The sequence below is a fragment of the Egretta garzetta genome, unplaced genomic scaffold (genome assembly GCF_000687185.1).
Source record: "Egretta garzetta isolate BGI_Z169 unplaced genomic scaffold, ASM68718v1 scaffold14, whole genome shotgun sequence".
Lineage (NCBI taxonomy): Eukaryota > Metazoa > Chordata > Aves > Pelecaniformes > Ardeidae > Egretta > Egretta garzetta.
The window spans coordinates 1,462,428-1,480,715 of record NW_009259588.1 but is presented as its reverse complement, the minus strand read 5'-3'; the positions used below and the strand labels follow the sequence as shown (position 1 = coordinate 1,480,715).

The 18,288-nt window shown below is 35.7% G+C and overlaps 1 protein-coding gene across 6 annotated transcripts in view; it reads left to right on the top strand.

The window, feature by feature from the left end:
- Positions 1 to 18,288, top strand: part of ATP9B (ATPase phospholipid transporting 9B (putative)) — a 171,337-nt gene that overhangs the window by 34,831 nt on the left and 118,218 nt on the right. For 4 of the 6 annotated variants that reach the window (XM_035893430.1, XM_009637923.2, XM_035893427.1 and 1 more), the window contains 2 exons: positions 8,538 to 8,596; positions 16,639 to 16,690. The exons of 1 other annotated variant lie outside the window; for it this stretch is intronic. In XM_035893430.1, coding sequence (XP_035749323.1) covers positions 8,538 to 8,596; positions 16,639 to 16,690 — 111 coding nt within the window. The remainder of the gene's footprint in view (positions 1 to 8,537; positions 8,597 to 16,638; positions 16,691 to 18,288) is intronic. One more of the 6 variants, XM_035893431.1, reaches the window with a different exon arrangement.

Genomic DNA, 18,288 nt, shown 5'->3' with positions numbered 1-18,288 from the left:
ACAGAAGGTAGCAACTCTAGGGAATGTTCTCCTACTGTTCTTCCCTTCCTTGTCAGCCTGAAATAGCTTTATCAATATTTAGACATACCACTGGAAATGTGCAAATGGGATAGCTATCATTTGTTTAACCTAAGTGGTTGCATTGCTGGCCTCTGGATCTTTACAGTTTTTAATACAATCTCTAAAGAAATGGACTCTTAACAGCTTTTTGTTTCAAAGTTGTAATTTAACCTGCTCGGTGGTTTGTTCGTATTTTTAGATCTGTTATGGTAGGCCACAGAACGCTCACCTTTGAAATAGTACAGTCCTACCCTATTCAGCAAGTGTTAGTAATCTGAAATTCTTAGTTCTGGAAGCACGTGTATAGTTCATAGTTACCAGTCTGATGTAAATGTCAAGACTGACCTTTGCTGTTTTAAGAGCTAAGTTTGGTGCCTTTTGTGCTTATTCTTTGGCTTGTTTAGAGTTAATATTGGAATAGAAATTGCTAGACTGCTAGACATTCAAGCAGCATTTAAGTAGAAGTTTTGGAATCCTGATTTCCTCTTTCCCAGTTCATGAAATATTTTGTGCAGTTATGTGTATTTGAGAAACTTCTAATTTTGTATCTTCTCCTAGAAATAAGGAAGTTGTCAAATTAAAATCGGATTTGGTCACCTTGAAACAGCTGTTTTCTAGAAATAGAGATTTTAAAATAGTATACAGTAGCATATAGTTAAAGCCCAGCAGTTACATCAAGAACTGACATGTAGAGAGTAGTGATTTTTTCAAAAGAAGTTTTAAAAATGCCCTCTTTTAAAATAACTATATCAGCTTTTACCCACAAATGTATATATATGTGTATTTCAACTTTCAGGTTTAGGTGTCAGTGCCATCATGAATTCATACTTGTTTTTTGTTCTGTTTTGTGTTCTTTTTGAAGACCATGATACTCTACAGAAGTAAAGATTCGATATCTCTGCTTACAATGAACTCTGAATCCCATGTTGACAGTAGTGTGATCCATGAGCTAACAATGTTTTGAGTTGTGGCCAATTTTAAGAATGGAAACATTATTGCAGTTCCCACTGAAAATTAACCCGTACTAAAAATTGCCACAAACACACATATAAATGATGAATAGATGATAAATTGCACCTTTTTCATAATACAGAGTTCTTTTACAATAAGGCATTCTGAAACTGAAAGTTACCATTTTGATGCAAAAAATGCTGCTGTGATAAAATTAGACCAAGATTTTTACAGGTTTTGAGAAGGACTTAGGCGTATAGTTCTGTGCAGATTAATGAATTCAAGTACTACACTTCTGCAAAATGTTTTTATAAATAACTTTCAGTATAATCTACCTGAATTTTAATATTGGCAGCACTCTTCAAGTGGAAAAATTCAGTTAGGCTTTCTATACTAACCTACAGGCTAATGGTTTGGAGAAAGAAGGCTTTGTTACTTGTGAATGAACAAACTTGATACTGATTTAATTAAAACCCTGAAAATCGATGCCACTCTTAAGAGTCACTTTTCAGAGTGGAACTGCACTTTATACTGCTCTATCATCCCTTTTTTCCCCTAGTGATTTTGACTTGTATAGGTTTTTACAGTCTTTTCTTTGAAATAAGTATTTTTTTCCATCTCAAAGGTGGAGAAACTGACATAGAGAGGTTAAGCAGGTTGCCTTTGCTCAAATTGGACAGTAGGATTACTTAAAGTTAGCAAAGTTCAGTGCTACCATGGATTTAATTGTACCATTATGGGTGATAAAAATGAGAATTTAATCACTCAGTTAGTTGTCCTGTAAAATTGTTTGTTTACTATAGGGAAACAAATGTATTTGTACCAAGAGAAGCTACTGGGATTTGAATTGTGATTAATAACTTGTATAAAGATAGTGTGGGTAGGCTGATTTGTAAGTTAAGATCTTTTTATACAGCATTGCAGTAGATTAAAATCAGGAAATCTTTGACCATCTAGCAGTGTTGACTTTCTGTGGAGTCATTCTTAGCCTCAGGAACCCCTAAACAGGTAAAACGTGTGAATTTTGTCGTATGACCTGCATGTTGCTAGTGTAAGAACTACCAGCTTTTTGAAGATCATGGATTCACATTAGTGACTCTTGAACACTTAGAATTTCTTTTGAATAATTCAAGACCTTGAATAAGTGTTTGTTCTAATCAGTAAGTCTTAGGGCTTTTTAATAACAATGAGCTGTTCTGAGCAGGAAATCAAGGGAGAATAGGACATCTATTTTCAGTGTTACTTAATTGCGCTTAGGCAGCAATGGCTAGCTCAATGTCCGTAGACTAATTTGATCCATGAGATACCCAGTGTTACACAGTTTTCTATTTGTCATGTAACATGGCAAAGCTCAGTCTTCAGTCATCCCCTGGTGAATTAGCTATGTGTAACTTTGCACTTGTCAGGAAGGTGAACCTGCAACACGTGAAGTTTAAATGGCTTCTACTTTTTCAACTCTTTGTGGCAAGTGATGAAACATGCAAATCAGTAAATGTACTGATTCTTTTTTGTGAGCAAGTCAATTAGGTGTACCTGTCTCCATGTCTTTCATGTGAATCTTCTCCCTTGTATACTTTCCTAGATTATGGTATTGAACCTCTTAAGTATCTCTTAAGTTGTTCAGTGTATGATCCGTTCTGCTGTCTTAATCTTTTTGAGATGCTTGTTGCAAAATCTACTTTCCTTTTTTGCATACCAAAGTCTGCAAACCCTTAATAGACAGTTTTCAGTCAGTATGCAAGTTAAAGTTGAAGGGAGGAAGAGTATCTGCCTGTAGAATTGAAAGTATCTTGCTATTGAAGGTCCTGTCAATTTAATTGCTTTTTCTGCTTCAGAGCAGCTCACCTGTGAATCCTTTTGTAGAGCAGAAACTGCAATGGAAAAAACTTTAGACCTATGCATGCAGGTTTGGGAGGACTTACGTTTTTCTTTCTTAAAGGACCATTATACTTTTGGTGTAGCTTCTTATCTCGTGCACTTAGATATGATCAGTTAAGTGCCTATGAAAAAATGCTGCTATTCTACAGAATAATCACCTTAAGTTCATAAACAGGCTATTAGCTCTTTCAGTAAGCTGCCAAAATCCAGTTGGATAATAAAATTGTAAAGCAATTTTAACTCTTTCCTTTCCCATTCTTGAAGTCGGCAGTCCTGCCCTGAACTGTTCCTAGTTAGGTTTGCCCATGTAATGTTACTGAAATTTTGAAGAAAAAAGATCAAGAAGAAAATAACTAACTATAATAGCCACAACTGTGAGTTGCGGAAGAGCCATGCATCTGTCACTTCATCTCAGGACATGATTTTCAGAAGTGTTACAGAACACCCTCTTGCTTTGCACCTGCAAAACAAAAGAAAAAATGAATGTCAGGAGAGATGAGATTAATGAAATAATTCTATCCAGACTTCAAATATGAAAGGCTTAAGTCTTTGCTGTATCCTTAAAGGATGGAGAACAATATCCCTAAAGGGTGTTTAAGAATGTAGTGAAGCTGAAAATATATGCCAAAACTGTAAAATTGAGAAAATATCAGTAACTGCTACATGTAAGAAGAGAACAATGTGAAAGCTGGTATGTTTCTGTCGTGGTTTAACCCTGGCTGGCAACTCAGCCACTCACTCACTCCCACCACAATGGGATGGGGGAGAGAATTGGAAGGATAAAAGTGAGAAAACTCGTGGGTTGAGATAAAGGCAGTTTAATGGGGAAAACAAAAGCCACGTGTGTGCAAGCAAAGCAAGGAATTCATTTACCACTTCCCATGGGCAGGGAGGTGTTCAGCCATCTCCAGGAAAGCAGGACTCCATCACATGTAACGGTGACTTGGGAAGACAAACGCCATCACTCCAAATGTCACCCCCTTCCTCCTTCTTCCTGCAGTTTATATATTGAGCATGACATCATACGGTATGGAATAGCCCTTCGGTCAGTTTGGGTCAGCTGTCCAAGCTGTGTTCCCTCCCAGCTTCTTGTGCACCTGGTAGAGCTGAGAGCTGAGAAGTCCTTGGGCAGTCTTAGCACTGCTTAGCAACAACTAAACCATCAGTGTGTTATCAACATTATTCTCATACTAAACCCAAAACACAGCACTATGCAAGCCACTATGAAGAAAATCAACTCTTCCCCAGCCAAAACCAGGACAGTTTCCTTTAAAATTGGAGAATTGAGAAATCTTTCTGAGAGCGCTACAGTGATTTGAATTTTTTTTTTTTTTACTTCTTTATGCAGTGGGAGCTGCTCTGTTCCTAAAATGCCACCTTACTGAGTTTATATCTCAATTGATCTTTTTTTAAGTTGCAAAATGGTCTCTGTCAAGAGGCAGTCAGTTTTCAATCGTTTATACCTATGTTATCGGCAACTTTAAAATAAGATGTTTATCAGAATGTCTTGATTATTGTAATACTATTCTTTTGCAGGTATTTAAAATCTTTATTGAAACCTCTTATAACATTAGAATTTCAGCTCTTCAAGAGCAGGTCATCCTTCTGCTTTTTAAAAAGGCACTGCATTAAAAAAACCCCCATTATTTCTGAATTCAGAGGTACTTGAATCTAGGTCTTTCTTGCTTGCAATATTTCAAATGTATCAGTGACTTCACTCCTGGTATTTAGACCATTTGGAACAGATATGTTTTTAAAGAATTGTATCAATTTAATCTAGCTGATTAGGGAATTAGTAAGCAACAGCAGAAACAGAACTTGAAATTTTAATGTAAGAAAGAATTTCAAGAGGCTGGAAGTGTTCTTCTATATTTTTGCAGTATCCAGGAGATTGGATAAGAAAGAATGAAGGATTTCCATTTCACCTAAGAGGAGACAGTACACAGAGAAGAGCTAGGAAACTTTTCTCCAGAGTTTTATATTGGTGATCATAGACTAACCTCAGTTCAATATGTAAGATGGAGTTTGAAAGGACCTAAGGACAGCACTTGCACTGTAAGATCAGTTCACACCACCTGCCCACCCCCCCACCCCAGCTCCCCATTGTAGTATGTGTACTCTAGTTATGCTGAGAGCTCAGGCTGATAGATGCCAGGTAAAACTTCCATGTGGCCTGTACTTGACTCCTTTCATTCCAGAGTTTTATACTAAAGGGTTAGAGACAAGCTCTGTTGCCAACTCCAGAAGCAGTACTTCAGACAGTACTCAAGGAACCATGGGTAAGATGTAATAACAAATTAAAAAGAATTTGAAAATGCTACTCCCAGAAGTTACTGTTCTTTCAGGAGTGGCTTGCACTCAGGTAGTAGAGACACTTTTTAATAAAAAAAAAAACAAAGTCATTTCTGATATAGCGTATACCCACATTTTGTTTACTTCATTTCTTAAATTTTTATGTGAAATACTTGTTAGCACATATGAGATATTTATTAGTTTTTCGAATCATTGCAATTCATTTCAAAGGGCTTTATCTTGGGAGTATAATGAATTACTACAGACACATTTCAGTGTTCCAGTTCTGCATAATTCTATATGTTGCTTTAGGCGAAAGCCTTGCGCCTTGGTGGACTATAAAGTCTGGATGCGCAGCCAATTCTGACAGCTTTGGACTTTTTTATTGGTAATTACACAGATGGTGAAGAGTGTTTTGCTCCAGAGATGTTTTTAGAGAAAAAATAGTTTGCAAAAATAATTTATGCAGTGAATAACATTGTGTCTTTTTTTTTTTTCCTCTAAACGCATCTTCGCTAAGATGTAGTACTGCATTATTTTTATGTTCTCTGAAATGGTATCTAATGATTCTCATTTTTGCTAGTCTAAAAGAAAGTGTTATTTGTTGACTTTTCAAAATTTGAAGCCACTTTTTTCAAAAAACTGCCACATTTTACCATTTAGTTTTTAACGGAGTATGTCCTGCCATTCAGATTCATTGTAGAATTAATTGTCTCTTATGTCACAGGCTTCCTTATGTGTGGGCATATACAGGAATGCTCTAACAAGACAAGTGAGTGTGTAATAAAGACGGTATTCTCTAGCGTTACACTAAGCCACCTAGAAAACAGTCTGATAAGGAAACTTTTAAATTCATAATGTGAAATTCTCAGATTTGCTAGACTAAGTGCAAGAAAAGGTGCAGTCTTGGGTTCCTGTTGGTGTATACTTTGCACCAGGAGTGTTCTCTTTTTGTCTGCCCTACGTCATGTTGCAAATGAATGTTTCTACCTTCTCTTGTCCTCTGAGGCTTAGTGTCTTTTGATCTTTACTGTAGATGCTGTTAGAACATGACTGTGGCAAACTAAATTGTTTAAGTTGATAAAATTGCTAGTAGTTGCATTTGATTAGCATCTCTGAATGGTTTTGGTCATATGGGACAGTGTGGGTGGCGTAGATGTGAGACAATGCAGCTGGTACTAGGATATTTGTGGATGTTACTACTACAATCAGTTGATTGATTTGGATATCGCAGTGACAAACTGATGAAAATAGCGGAAGAATTGAAAACAAAATAGGAAATGCTATTAAGTTAACAAAGAAAAGTAATCATTACCATGTTTTTCTGATACTATTAATGTCTAGTCAAAACTTGAGAATTTATAGAGAAGTCACAGGCTTGTGCAATTAAGTAGACTAAGTATGTTGATTTGGTATCAGACTGTTCTTTTAATGGTTGAGTTTTAGCTACTTCAGATTAAAAAAGAAATTGTTGAGAGTTCGACACTAACTTAATTTCCATAGTTATCTTGAAATTCCTGTAGAGAACCGCTAGTGTTTCTTGCTACAGCTTTTTATACCTTGGTCTTCTGCTACTCCCTTCACCCTTACACCCTGTTATGGCAGAGCTAGGAGTCAGATTGAGGATATAATTTGTTTTATATTTGGGGACGAGGGCATGGGGTGGGGGTGGTTTTGGCAACTGAAAAATTGAACTGGTGTAAAAGATATTTGTCAATAACTGGTTTTCAGAAATAACCTTGCAGACAAGCCAAACAGAAGTTCTGATTTTGCTCTGTCATTGTACTTTTTAGAAATGCTAATGTAATGGAAAATATATTTAAAAATTAGCTATAGGAATACATTTATTATTGATTGAATTAAACATGAAACAACTGTTATGTTTTCATGAAATGCAATTTTAAAGAGCAAGTACTGAAAATAATTATTCGTAACATAAATCGTATTACCTTTGACTAAATGCGTATTTAAGTATAAGGAATCTTTTGTGGTTAACTACCCAATCTCTGTTCACTGAGAGTTATGATGAGGAGGTCTCATGAATTTGGAGCCTTGCTTAGTTTTTGTTTTACACTTAGTATAAGTTTGAGAGATAATAGAATGTGGATTGACAAATCTCTACTACTCAATACTTCTGATTAAACTCTAAACTAATTGCTGCTCATCCTGTGCTTTTGTGGGTCTTCTGCTCTAATTTGTTCAGTCTGATTTTTTTTTATTTTTTTTTTTTATTTAGAACCCTAGCATTTTACCATGTTTTGACATACTTGTCACCTGATATCTGCTGATCAGATACCTACTGCTTGGCATCATTATAGTGTTTCTGATGGGAAAAGATATTGCCTATGGGGTTGGGTTTCAGCTCATCAGGTTGTATGTGTTTATATCCTGAGTTAACAGGTTCTGAATTTATCATCTGTTATTGCTTAGATGAGGATATCAGGATGTCATGACTTGTTTCTCTACATTTTTTTTTTTTTGTTTTGGTTGCTTTTAACTTAGGGAAGCAACTTTTTCTGGAATTGTAGCAAGGATCTGGGACTAGAATTCCTCAGTTCTGATGAGCTCAACAGTAACTCATTTTGGGCAGTAGCTTAACCTCTCTGTCTCAGTTTTTCAGTCTATCAGATAAGAATGTTAAAACTTAAGTCTTACAAATATTAATACCCTACAAAACATACGGGAATTAAATCGGTACATGTGCTGTGTGTACTTTTGAATGAGTTGTTCACAGCAGTTACTGAATGGGAAGCTCTGGAGAATGAAAAACCTCCATTTCAGCTTTTGATATTTTAATTTTCTAAAATGAAATCTTCAGGCATTTCATCTGATTTTAGGGAGACTTACCTCTTCTCTACTATAGTTGTCAACAAGTGTCAGACAGTGCCAATTACATCAGTAACTGTAGTGGCCAAGCAAAGCTACCGGTTGGTAACTGGGCTGTGACTAACAACTCGTGTGTGAGAATGCTGTGTGACTGTAAGCCTAACAACTCTTGACTTGTCAGAAATAGAAGTGCTGTCTAGTAGGAGATGTGAAAGACTCCTTTTTCCAATTTCACAACTCTGTTATTGATACTATAGATTAGACATGAGCATCTTCCATACATATTTTTTCCCTCTAATACTTCTACAAAAATAACTGGTTACAAAACTAGACTTTTTTAACCAGCAAATTATTTATTCAAACAGATGAAATCTATTTATTAATGTGTTCATCAGAGATCCATTTTGTATAAGTTGTAATATTTTCACCAAACAATAACGTCTTTAAGTATAACTTGCATTCTGGGATTTATATTCTTGTGACTCTATTAATGTCTGCCTAAGTTGATTACATTTCTTCTTTCTTTTAAGGTAAAGTTCAAGTTAAGAGTTCAGACATACAAGTTGGAGACCTCATCATAGTGGAAAAGGTTGATACTTTTTAAATATATTTTAGAGACTAAAGATTATTAATGTGCTAATTACCTTCTGAAGAAAAATGTATCAAGGTACTTATCTGTGAAGTACTAACTAGCTAGTATTTTAGTTTGTCTCATTTGAGAATCTTCAAGGAAGTCTATTTTTTGATTAATTATAAGCTTATTTAAATGTAAGCATTTATATTTTACTAATTGGTGTATGCTTAAATTTAGTGAGGGAATACAATTACTGAATTAAATTCTCTGGTTTGTGCTGTGGTGAATGTTCTAAGCTGTCTGATTACTGATACCTTCTTTCTGATGCTTAAATCAGTGTTTTTCTATGTCTGGAGCCTTCAAGGATAAATTTTATTTTTATCTATAAAAGTATATTTATATTATATGATTATAATATGTAGATAATATATAATTAAATAATATAAAAGTTTATATATTTTTAAAAAGAAAAAACTTTGTTTGATTGCAAATGGTGAGTGAAAGCTGTGAACTTTTTTTCTTCTATGCTAGTATTATAATAAAGACAGTGTTGCTTATTTCAGTTGGCTTTCTGGGGTACTAAGAAATTATTGTGACCTTGAAAGTCACCTTAATTTTCTTGTCAGAGGAAACTATTTTTACTTAAGTTCATTCTGGAAAGGTGGCTCACTTTCTGGGTGCCAGCAAGTGATTCCCATAACACTTTGTATTCGAGAGCTAATCCATGAAGGTGCTGGAAGGAGGCACCTCAAGTTGAAGCTTGCTTTGAAGGGTTGTATGGCAAATTGCAGCTTGGCAGAATAATCCTTAGTAGAACCTAGTCAGTGACTAAACCTTTCTAAACTTGTTGGTGGTTTTACTCCTATTTAGTGGAGTAAATTACTTCTGATAAAAAAAAAATCCTTCAGTAAGCCTACCTTCCTGGTACATTTTGTGCTTTCTTATTTTTCCTTTCTTATTTGTTAATACCTCTCCTTTTACTTGGAGAATTTGTAGAACTCATAAATTCATAGTGGATAGAGATTATTTTCTTGTTTTGGCCATGTGTGAGAAACCCCTCTTCTGTTTTGAAAAACTTCAGTTTCCTTCCTTTCTGTTTCTTCTATAGTCCAAAGAAAGAAAAATACACCCAAGTCTCATTTGGTGTGCTGCTCTTATCGTAAAATATATCTATTTTCCTGAAGTTTGTTCTGTTTCTTGCTTATTTTTTCTTTCTTTTGCTTACTGTCTGTCCTGATATCTCTTTAGGCCTGTCTGAGCAGCATATACTAGCATAGACAAGACTAGCACTAATATATCTGGCCTTTACATCTGTTTTGCCTTGCACCTTGCTATCTTAGAGTGCAGGTGGAATCAGCTTGCAGCTGCTCATGTGAGCCTATTCCAGGTCTTCTAGGAGACTGAAAATGAGATACTTGCTTTGACTTTTATTAGTAAACTTTTTAGGGCCTTCTTAATCTCTAAACCTGGAATTAAGTATTATAGAGGGTAAGAGAAGACTCTGCTACAGTCTGCCTTCCCTGAAATTTACTGAGATCCATCAGTCTTTTGAATTATGCTAGAATTTGGAAAACTGGAATTACTTTGGGGATCAATCTGTCTTGTATGAGGCAGGTCATTAGCATCTATTTCAGCATTATTTGCAGCAGTTTACAGATTATGTTGTGAGTACCTGAGGTCTAATGAAAAAAAAGTAATGTTTAAGGGTTTAGGGAAACGACGAGTGGAGTTCTTTTTGATGAAGATTTTACTTGGGTATCTCAGTAAGGTGCATATAATTGATTGTTGTATTTCAGCTTCAAGCTCCCTCCTGCCCCAGCAGAGCTTTTTTTTCCTTTTGGCCTAGCTGGGTGTGTCTTCAGACTAATGAAATTAAATGTTTTCTGGTTCTATTGAGAAGTGTATTTTGTTGGAGCAAGCAGTTTTCAATTTCAGAGTATGACTCTTAAGCCAAAGAACCAGTGAGGAGTGAAATGTTCAATTGCTCACTCTAATGGCAAAGGAACAAGTTAACATTGTATTTGACTGGAAGATGCATCAACAGCATTTCTGCAGTGAAATTAATGACTCATTTGAGCTGAAGATCCATATGTTAACTAGTGACTGCATCACAAATACTAACAACTTAAGTGAAAGGCTTTTCTATATTTAAGCCTTGAATATCCTCTGAGTATTGTTGTTTTTTTTCTTTTTTTAAATAGGCCTGATTATTTTCAAAGCAGCTCTAAGTGACTGTGCTTAAAATGTGCTTAAATGTTAATGTGCTTAAAACAGTTTAGTTCCAAGTAATTTATCTATTGTTTCAACTGAAAATTTTTTAATGCACTAATACTAGGGCAGGAAGAGGCCTAAATAGAAGGAACTTTTGCCTGTTTTTAAAAGCTAAAAAGCATTTGTATATGTTAGCTGAGAAATGGTCCCCTGCCTCAGACATGCTACTTCTTAGATGTTCTCTTTGGCTTGTGTTAAGATACATTTTTAGTTTCCAATGTGAGCACAGGTGTGCATAGTGTTCCTAAATAAGACAATTGAAGAGATGAATTGATGAGTTCAGATATTGTTACTTAGACACTAGCTTATAGACTGAAATACATTTTGGAGGTGTGAAGAGGGCATAAAACTTAACACAGAGTTAATAATAATACCACATTTATTTAATGTTTAATAATAACTACATGTAATAGTGTTTTAAAATGTGAAACAGTAATGCTCTATCTTAACACTTTGAGAGCTTTTCTTGAAGCTGTAAAGGGAGCAATTGTTTTTTCTTAATCTCGGGGTAAAGTGAAATTAATCCAATAATTGTAAGCATTGCAGCTAATGCTAGCATGCAGTATTGCACAGCATGCGGGTGCAAGAAAACTGGGAAGTGCCTCTTCTGTTTATAACTCAGAAGCAAGCAGGAATATTTTAGTCAATGAGAAAAGCACATGGTTTATTACACAAGTGGAGAAGAAAGAGTAAAGGTGAAATTCTGAGGGTCTGTAACTATGGGCAGTTATAGAGGAATTGGAAGACTGACTAGGCAGCTGGAGAAGCTTATGTAAATAACAATTTAATTATAATAACATGAGAAATACAAAGTAATTTGAAAGCTATTAGAAATGGTATTTTTCAAATGAATATTGTAGCCTGTGTTGTAGGGAAGTATAGGTGTGTTTGTGGGTTTTCTTGTTTTCGAGTCTGGCTAGTATTCCTGGTTGGCATGGAGTTAGCTATGGGAACCCAGAAGCTGTGGAAGTACTTACCTTGTGTTGACCACTGTCTTGCCATAGTTAGGTCTCTAGGAATAAATCTGTAAGTCTGCAGCATAGACAAACACTGAGAAAATGGAAGCCCTCCTTTCCTGGAGCTCTAATTCTGCCCAGACTTAAGCAAAACAATGTATTCAAGTCATTTTCATGACTTATATGCAAATTTCAGTATATACCAGTAAACATTTCTAGCTTCATCTCTATGGTAATTGAGATTACATAGTTCTTCATGGGTTTCTGAATGCTTGAAGTTGTATGTGTTGTCATTTTAACTTGTTCCACTTTGATAAATTTGACACGAGAGGGCTAACATGATTGACATATTGCTGCTGTTTGTCTGTGACAATGTACAACAGAACTTAATTTTCTCCATAATGAGGTGTTAAAAGATTTTTGTAGCATACTTGCCATCTGTTTCTGTGTAGTCACTCTTTCATAGTGACTAGGTACATCTTTGCAGGGGGATCTGTTGCTCTCCAGTGTCAGCAGTAATAGTGACAATGTTTTTTGGTATCTGGTACTCTTGTGGTACCTTTCTGCCTACTTCCAAAAAAAGGAAAACCTGATGACAAACAAGATGTCAATCTCAAATACTGTTGTTTTGGTTTTGTGGGTTTGTTTTGGTGTGGGTTTTGGTGTGTTTGTTTTTTTTTTTTTTTTTTTTTTTTTTTTTCCTGAGTCAGAAAGTAAAGACAAGACTGTCTCTAGCCTTCCCTACATGGAAGGGATACATTCAGATATGTTACTGCAGAAAAGCTTACATTATTTTAAAGGAAAGAAAAACAAGCAGAGAGAACATACTAAAAAGACAGGAAATCAAGATGCATTTTTTCTATTAAAATGTGAAAATGATTGCATGACTAATTTGAGGGAGGTGCTGATATCCTTTTTCTGGTGACTGGTGATGGGACACAGAAAGGGAATGGAATGGTGTCAGGGGAAGTTCAGGTTGGTCATTAGGAAAAGGCTCTTCACTGAGAGGGTGGTCACCCACTAGAACAGGCTCCCCAGGGAAGTGGTCACAGCCCCGAGCCTGTCCCAGTTCAAGGAGTGTCTGGACAATGCTCTTAGTCAACTGGTTTAGTTTTTGGTAGTCCTGCGAGGAGCAGGGGGTTGGACTCAGTGATCCTAATGGGCCCCGTCCAATTAGAGATATTCTATGATTCTGCCCAATTTTGTCAGGCATAAAGGCTTTAATCTTGAATAGCAAGTACCAGGCCAATGTTTCACTTACTGAATGTGAAACGTGTTCTTTGTGGAAGTTGGTAATGATTTGTACAAACCTGATACCTCATTCAGATTATTAAACTTCTATTTAATTCAGTATTAGATCATTTGACTTATTTTTGCAAAATTTTGAGTATTGGTCAAGTGTGTTAACTTGTTTACTTGTTTACAAGTAACTGGAAGTTTGTAGGCATGAAGCCAGCAACCTGAAACTTGTGTAATGGATTTATGTCAGAGCTGGCAGGGAAGCTGCAAAAATGTATAGCTAATCTATATGAAGACTGGGTATCTGTTTAATTGGTATTGTCATTTAAGGAAAGATTTATTTAATTTTGAAGTTGCATTTTCCCTTTCTTCTTTTTTCTTTCCTCTAATAGGTGTATAATAGTATATATTAAGGTTAATGTGTTTTCTGCATTTTTTTCCGAATCTGAATATGAGCTATTCCTGGTTGAATCTGGGCTCACGATGGATAATACATTTCAGTACATGTTTAACTATTTTCTGTTATAAGGCAAGATTTCAAAAAATGCTGTACTAGCTGCAGTTGCAGGTGAGCAGCCTCTTCGAGGTGAATACTGTTGACATATAGACAAGCACATGGATTTTTAACTCTTTGTGCTTTTAGAAGTAAATGGGAATTGCTGCAAATCAGGAAGTATCCATGCATGAAAATGCATAGTTTTAAGGTATGAGGAGGGTTTTTTGCTAACGGCATGGGATTCTTAGGTAAACCAGAACATGCATTTATTTTCTAGTGTTTCCAAACTTGCTTGTTTTCCAAGCATCTTGTTTGCTTGAGGCAGTATCATCTCTGTAGCCCTTTGTGGCCCTTCTGTAGTGAACTTCCCATCAACATAGAATACAGTTGCAGTTGCTTTCAGTCTCACATCTGAATCTGTGTCTTTGAGGCTATATTATGGGGAGTGGCAAGAGCTACCTGCCTCCCAGACATTTAGAGAGTTTACATCATCTTATTTTGAAAGCTGAGCCCATATAACACAGAATCTGGCAGCTGACTCTGACAGATCTATTCCAATCACGCTATTCCAAATGGCACTGTTGTGGCTGCGTGCTGATCTTGGTGAGGTTTCTCTGCAGTAATGGAAGACTTTGCCTACAGTATCCAGATGTCTTGTGGTCAGAAAGAATATTGCTGTATAGGTGTAGCGTTCTGTGGTGTAAATACACATTTATTCTCCATTATGAGTGAGGCAATGTGAATTTTTTCCGTTCTGAACTGATTTTTATGGCTAGTCAGGCATAATATTTTGAAGGTCCCACATAGTAAGTGTCGTACAAAGCAGTGCTTAATTATTTTGACGGATGTATTTTGAGCTGTCTTATTAAAGGGGACTATGAGTGTATGTAATTCTAAGATTTTTCTTTTGACATGCAGTGATGAAGGGGAAGTGCTGCCTTCAAAAAGTAAAAGGTGGAGGGTTAAAAATGAGAAACAATGTGTCTCTTTTCAACTCAAACCAGTTTGAGAATGCTGGGTTTCTTTCTGTTCATAGCAATGCTGTGTCCTTAAATGTTGAGATGGAGGACTGGCTTGACTCAAATGAACAAAAATATGTGTTTGTGTTGATTCTTCTAGGAGGTTTTTGATTGTGTTTGATGCTGTGGTCTGGACTATTGCCCAGATTGCTGTTAGGATAAGCGCATTCAGAGCTGCTGCATGCACTTGAATTTCATGTAAAGATAATTTTGAACACGTGTTTTTCTTTGATAGTTACATCTTTGTAATGACCCATAGAGTTTTTATCTTCTACTTTGATACAGTGAATCAAATCAGTGTGACTAGGGTTACCCTTATAAAATTTACAGGCGGGATTCTGTATGCTGCGTTCAGTACATGAGATGTTCCATTGCTTAATGTCTTGAACTGAAGTTTTCAGGTTAGCTTGACCCCATCTTCATTGATGTTTCTTCTGTATAAAATAACTAACGAGTTTTCTGTAGCTGGTACTTTTTGTGAAAAATACAATTGTATTATTATTGCTGTATTAATTTTGCAGCTTGGCTATAATTGAAGTGTGAAATAGGGAATAATTGTGTAGTGTTGAAATGCTTATATACTGAAGATGCTTCTTTTTATGTTGAGTAAATTCAGTCAGGTTTTTAAGGTTGAAATCTATGAGGTTCATTTATGCCATGTGGTGGGCTTTGTCAGCTGCATTTATTTTCTTTTCCACTCAAACTGACAGTTGAGCTCTTAAAAAATAAAAGATGAGCCTTAGGTATGCAGAGGCTTTCAAGGCAGTATCAACCACGTGTAACAGGAAAACCTGAAATTTATTCTCCAATGGAGGTACTTCCTTATATGAAAAATATTTGTGCATTATATCCTCTTAACAAGTAATCTGAAATGAATATTAAGATATTTTTTTTTTTAGGATGAAACTAGTAAAGCCATTGCTAGTAATCCACTGAGATTTCTTAATTGGTCAGAGACAGTCTGAAAACGAAATGCAACTGAATCTTTGTGTTTAGCTTCAGTATCAAACAGTACAACATGTGGCATACTGGACAGAAGTTGTGATGGAAGAAACTACAGTTCCGTACGGTATCTTTTCTCATTGCTCTGTCCACTGTTCACACTGGTCCCTGTCAGCTTAGTCTGTCGCTTTTTTCCTTTCCAGTCCTGTATCTCTTTCAGGTTTTGACATGTTTGTTATTTTTAATTCCCCCACTTTTTCATTCTTAAACCCTATGTTGAGAGTGTATAACTGCTGCTGGTAGATGCCTCGTGAACAAGTGGTGGGAGAGCTAAGGATCTGGGTAGTCGTGTAGCAGATAGCATGTGTGGGGGAGGGCGGTATTCGTTTTGTTTAATCTGTGAAAGTTTAGATTGGCCTTTCTGTGGTCAACAAAACATCAAAAATGTGATTTGATAGGTAGTTCTGTGCTTGAAAGGGAAATGGCGGAACAGGTACACAGATGCATCTGACTGCATGTGGCTCTGTGCCTTACAGGAAGGAAAGAGGAAGAAATTCTATTCATTTTTGGTTTTGTAAAGAGGAGGTTTATAAATTTGTGAAATAGGAAAATGCTGTTCCCTGACTTGCTGTTTCCTCTGTGTGTGTGTGTGTGTATGTGTGTGTTGGGAGACAGAAGAATACTTGGCATATGTTGGTATATGTTTGCAACTTGAATGCCAAGACAGGTGTTTTAAATGTCACTGCTTTTCTATTATATATGCTAACCAAGTGTCAGAGTTTAGCTCACTGAAATTATTTTTAAAAATATTTCAATTAGGTATTTACATTCTCAAATGACTGTTCTCAGTCAAGAAAATGTAAATCTGTTGTAGTTCTTCAGGTATTTATGATTCACTTATAAAGAGCATCTGAAGGGATTAGCTGTTGTTTGCTTATTGTATAATTTTTCGAAAATATTGATTTCTGAATTGCAAATGCTGAATGTGAAGTACTGTGAGAAATCCTATTTTAATTGAGTTTCAATCCAAGTGTGACCTTTTGGTGATAGATCTTACTGGACATTTGATTGGAATACACTTTTTTCTACTTACAAAAATATTCCTTTTTCTTTTTTTTTTTTCCCCCTTCTCAGAATCAACGAATCCCATCTGACATGGTGTTTCTCAGAACATCGGAAAAAACGGGTATGTTTTGATAATTCAGATTGGTTGCATGATAAGTTTGCAGCTGTGGTAAAATTTTAGATTGTGTATTGTGACCAATTTGAAATTGTCAAATAGATTGATGGTAGGAGATCTGCCTTCATCAGAATAATGGGAGAGTGTCCATATGTGAGAAATACAGTATGCTTGGACTGTGAGACAGAAGAAATCTTATTGTGAACACGAGACCTTTATAGATATGTTCCTCTAAATAGATTATTTTTATGAATTATTATAACAAAATGTTTAGCTAAAGCAAATATGAAGACAACTCTATATTTAAAAGACTGTACTTGTTTAGTATGACTTGATAGTATTTTAAATGATTTATGACTAATCATTATCTTGCAACACACATTTAAATGTAAACTGATTGTATTTCAGTTATTAAATTGAAAAGAACTGAAATCTGAACCTGCTAATATGTAGCTTAAAATAATTTTTTAAAAAAATGTATTTTAATAGTCTAAAATCCTTTTTCAACTGATTTTTTTTTTTTTTTTTTTTTTTTTTTTACACTTAGAAATTATACTGCCTTTTTGGTCACTCAAAAAAAACCCCCAACAGTTTTCTTGAGTGAGAGAAAGAAAAGTACTTCTTGTTTAGCTCTATTTCTCTTCACATGGTGATAGGGCAATACTCTTATTATTTGAGAAACAAATATCTCCTTTATAGGAACCTTATAAATTATAGCTGTTTTGATTAAAGTTCAGAGATTACTATTTGATGCCCCCGTAGAACTCAAATGAGTTTCCCTACTTTATATTACTGTTTCTCTTCAGATTTGAAGAACTGTCTGATATTTGTCAGACAGCACTAAATTTCTCAAAGCTAATAGCTGTGATACTGGTAAACCCTGTCTTAGTGGCACTTGGCACTTCACTGTGGCACTGGAGTTCTATCATACGTTGCAGATAAAAGGCTAAATTTGCAGAGAACATTTTTAAGAGAAGAATACTTCTGATAGCCTACAGAACACTACTAGAGCTATATGTTTGCTAAAAGAAGAATAAATTACTGTATAGTGTCTTGTTAATGACTTTCAAATGCTGAATAGATGCACTAGATCATCTATAACTTGTCTGGACTGACAAAGTTTCCTAACAGTCTGTATATAATTTCCATCTTGGTTAACCAATCTCTGGTTCAGGATATGTGGGCTTTGCTTTTTATTCCCTCCCACAGTACCACATTTTATTAAAATGCATAATGCTTCTGACAATTCAAATCTCTTGGATCCAGCATGATTATAAAAGGCTTGATAATGTTTCTTTTTGGGCTGCTTGCAATGTCATCTTTTCCTACTGACCCAAAAACTTTCAGCTGAAATCACAGCTCCTAGAAAAGTAGAAAGTAGGAGGACTTCTGCACCTGCAGAAGAATTACTTTAAACTAGGCCACTTGCATGCAATGTGGTAGAAGGTCAATGTGTGTTGATCCCAAATTTTTCTAGTCTTTACTAGCTATGTTGGATTAGGTGTTACATATCTAGGCGTTTGGAAGCAGTCATAATCCACTCCAGCAGGGGTATGTATCGGTTGTAGTTTCTAGCAATGACGTGTGCATGGTAGAAATGTGTA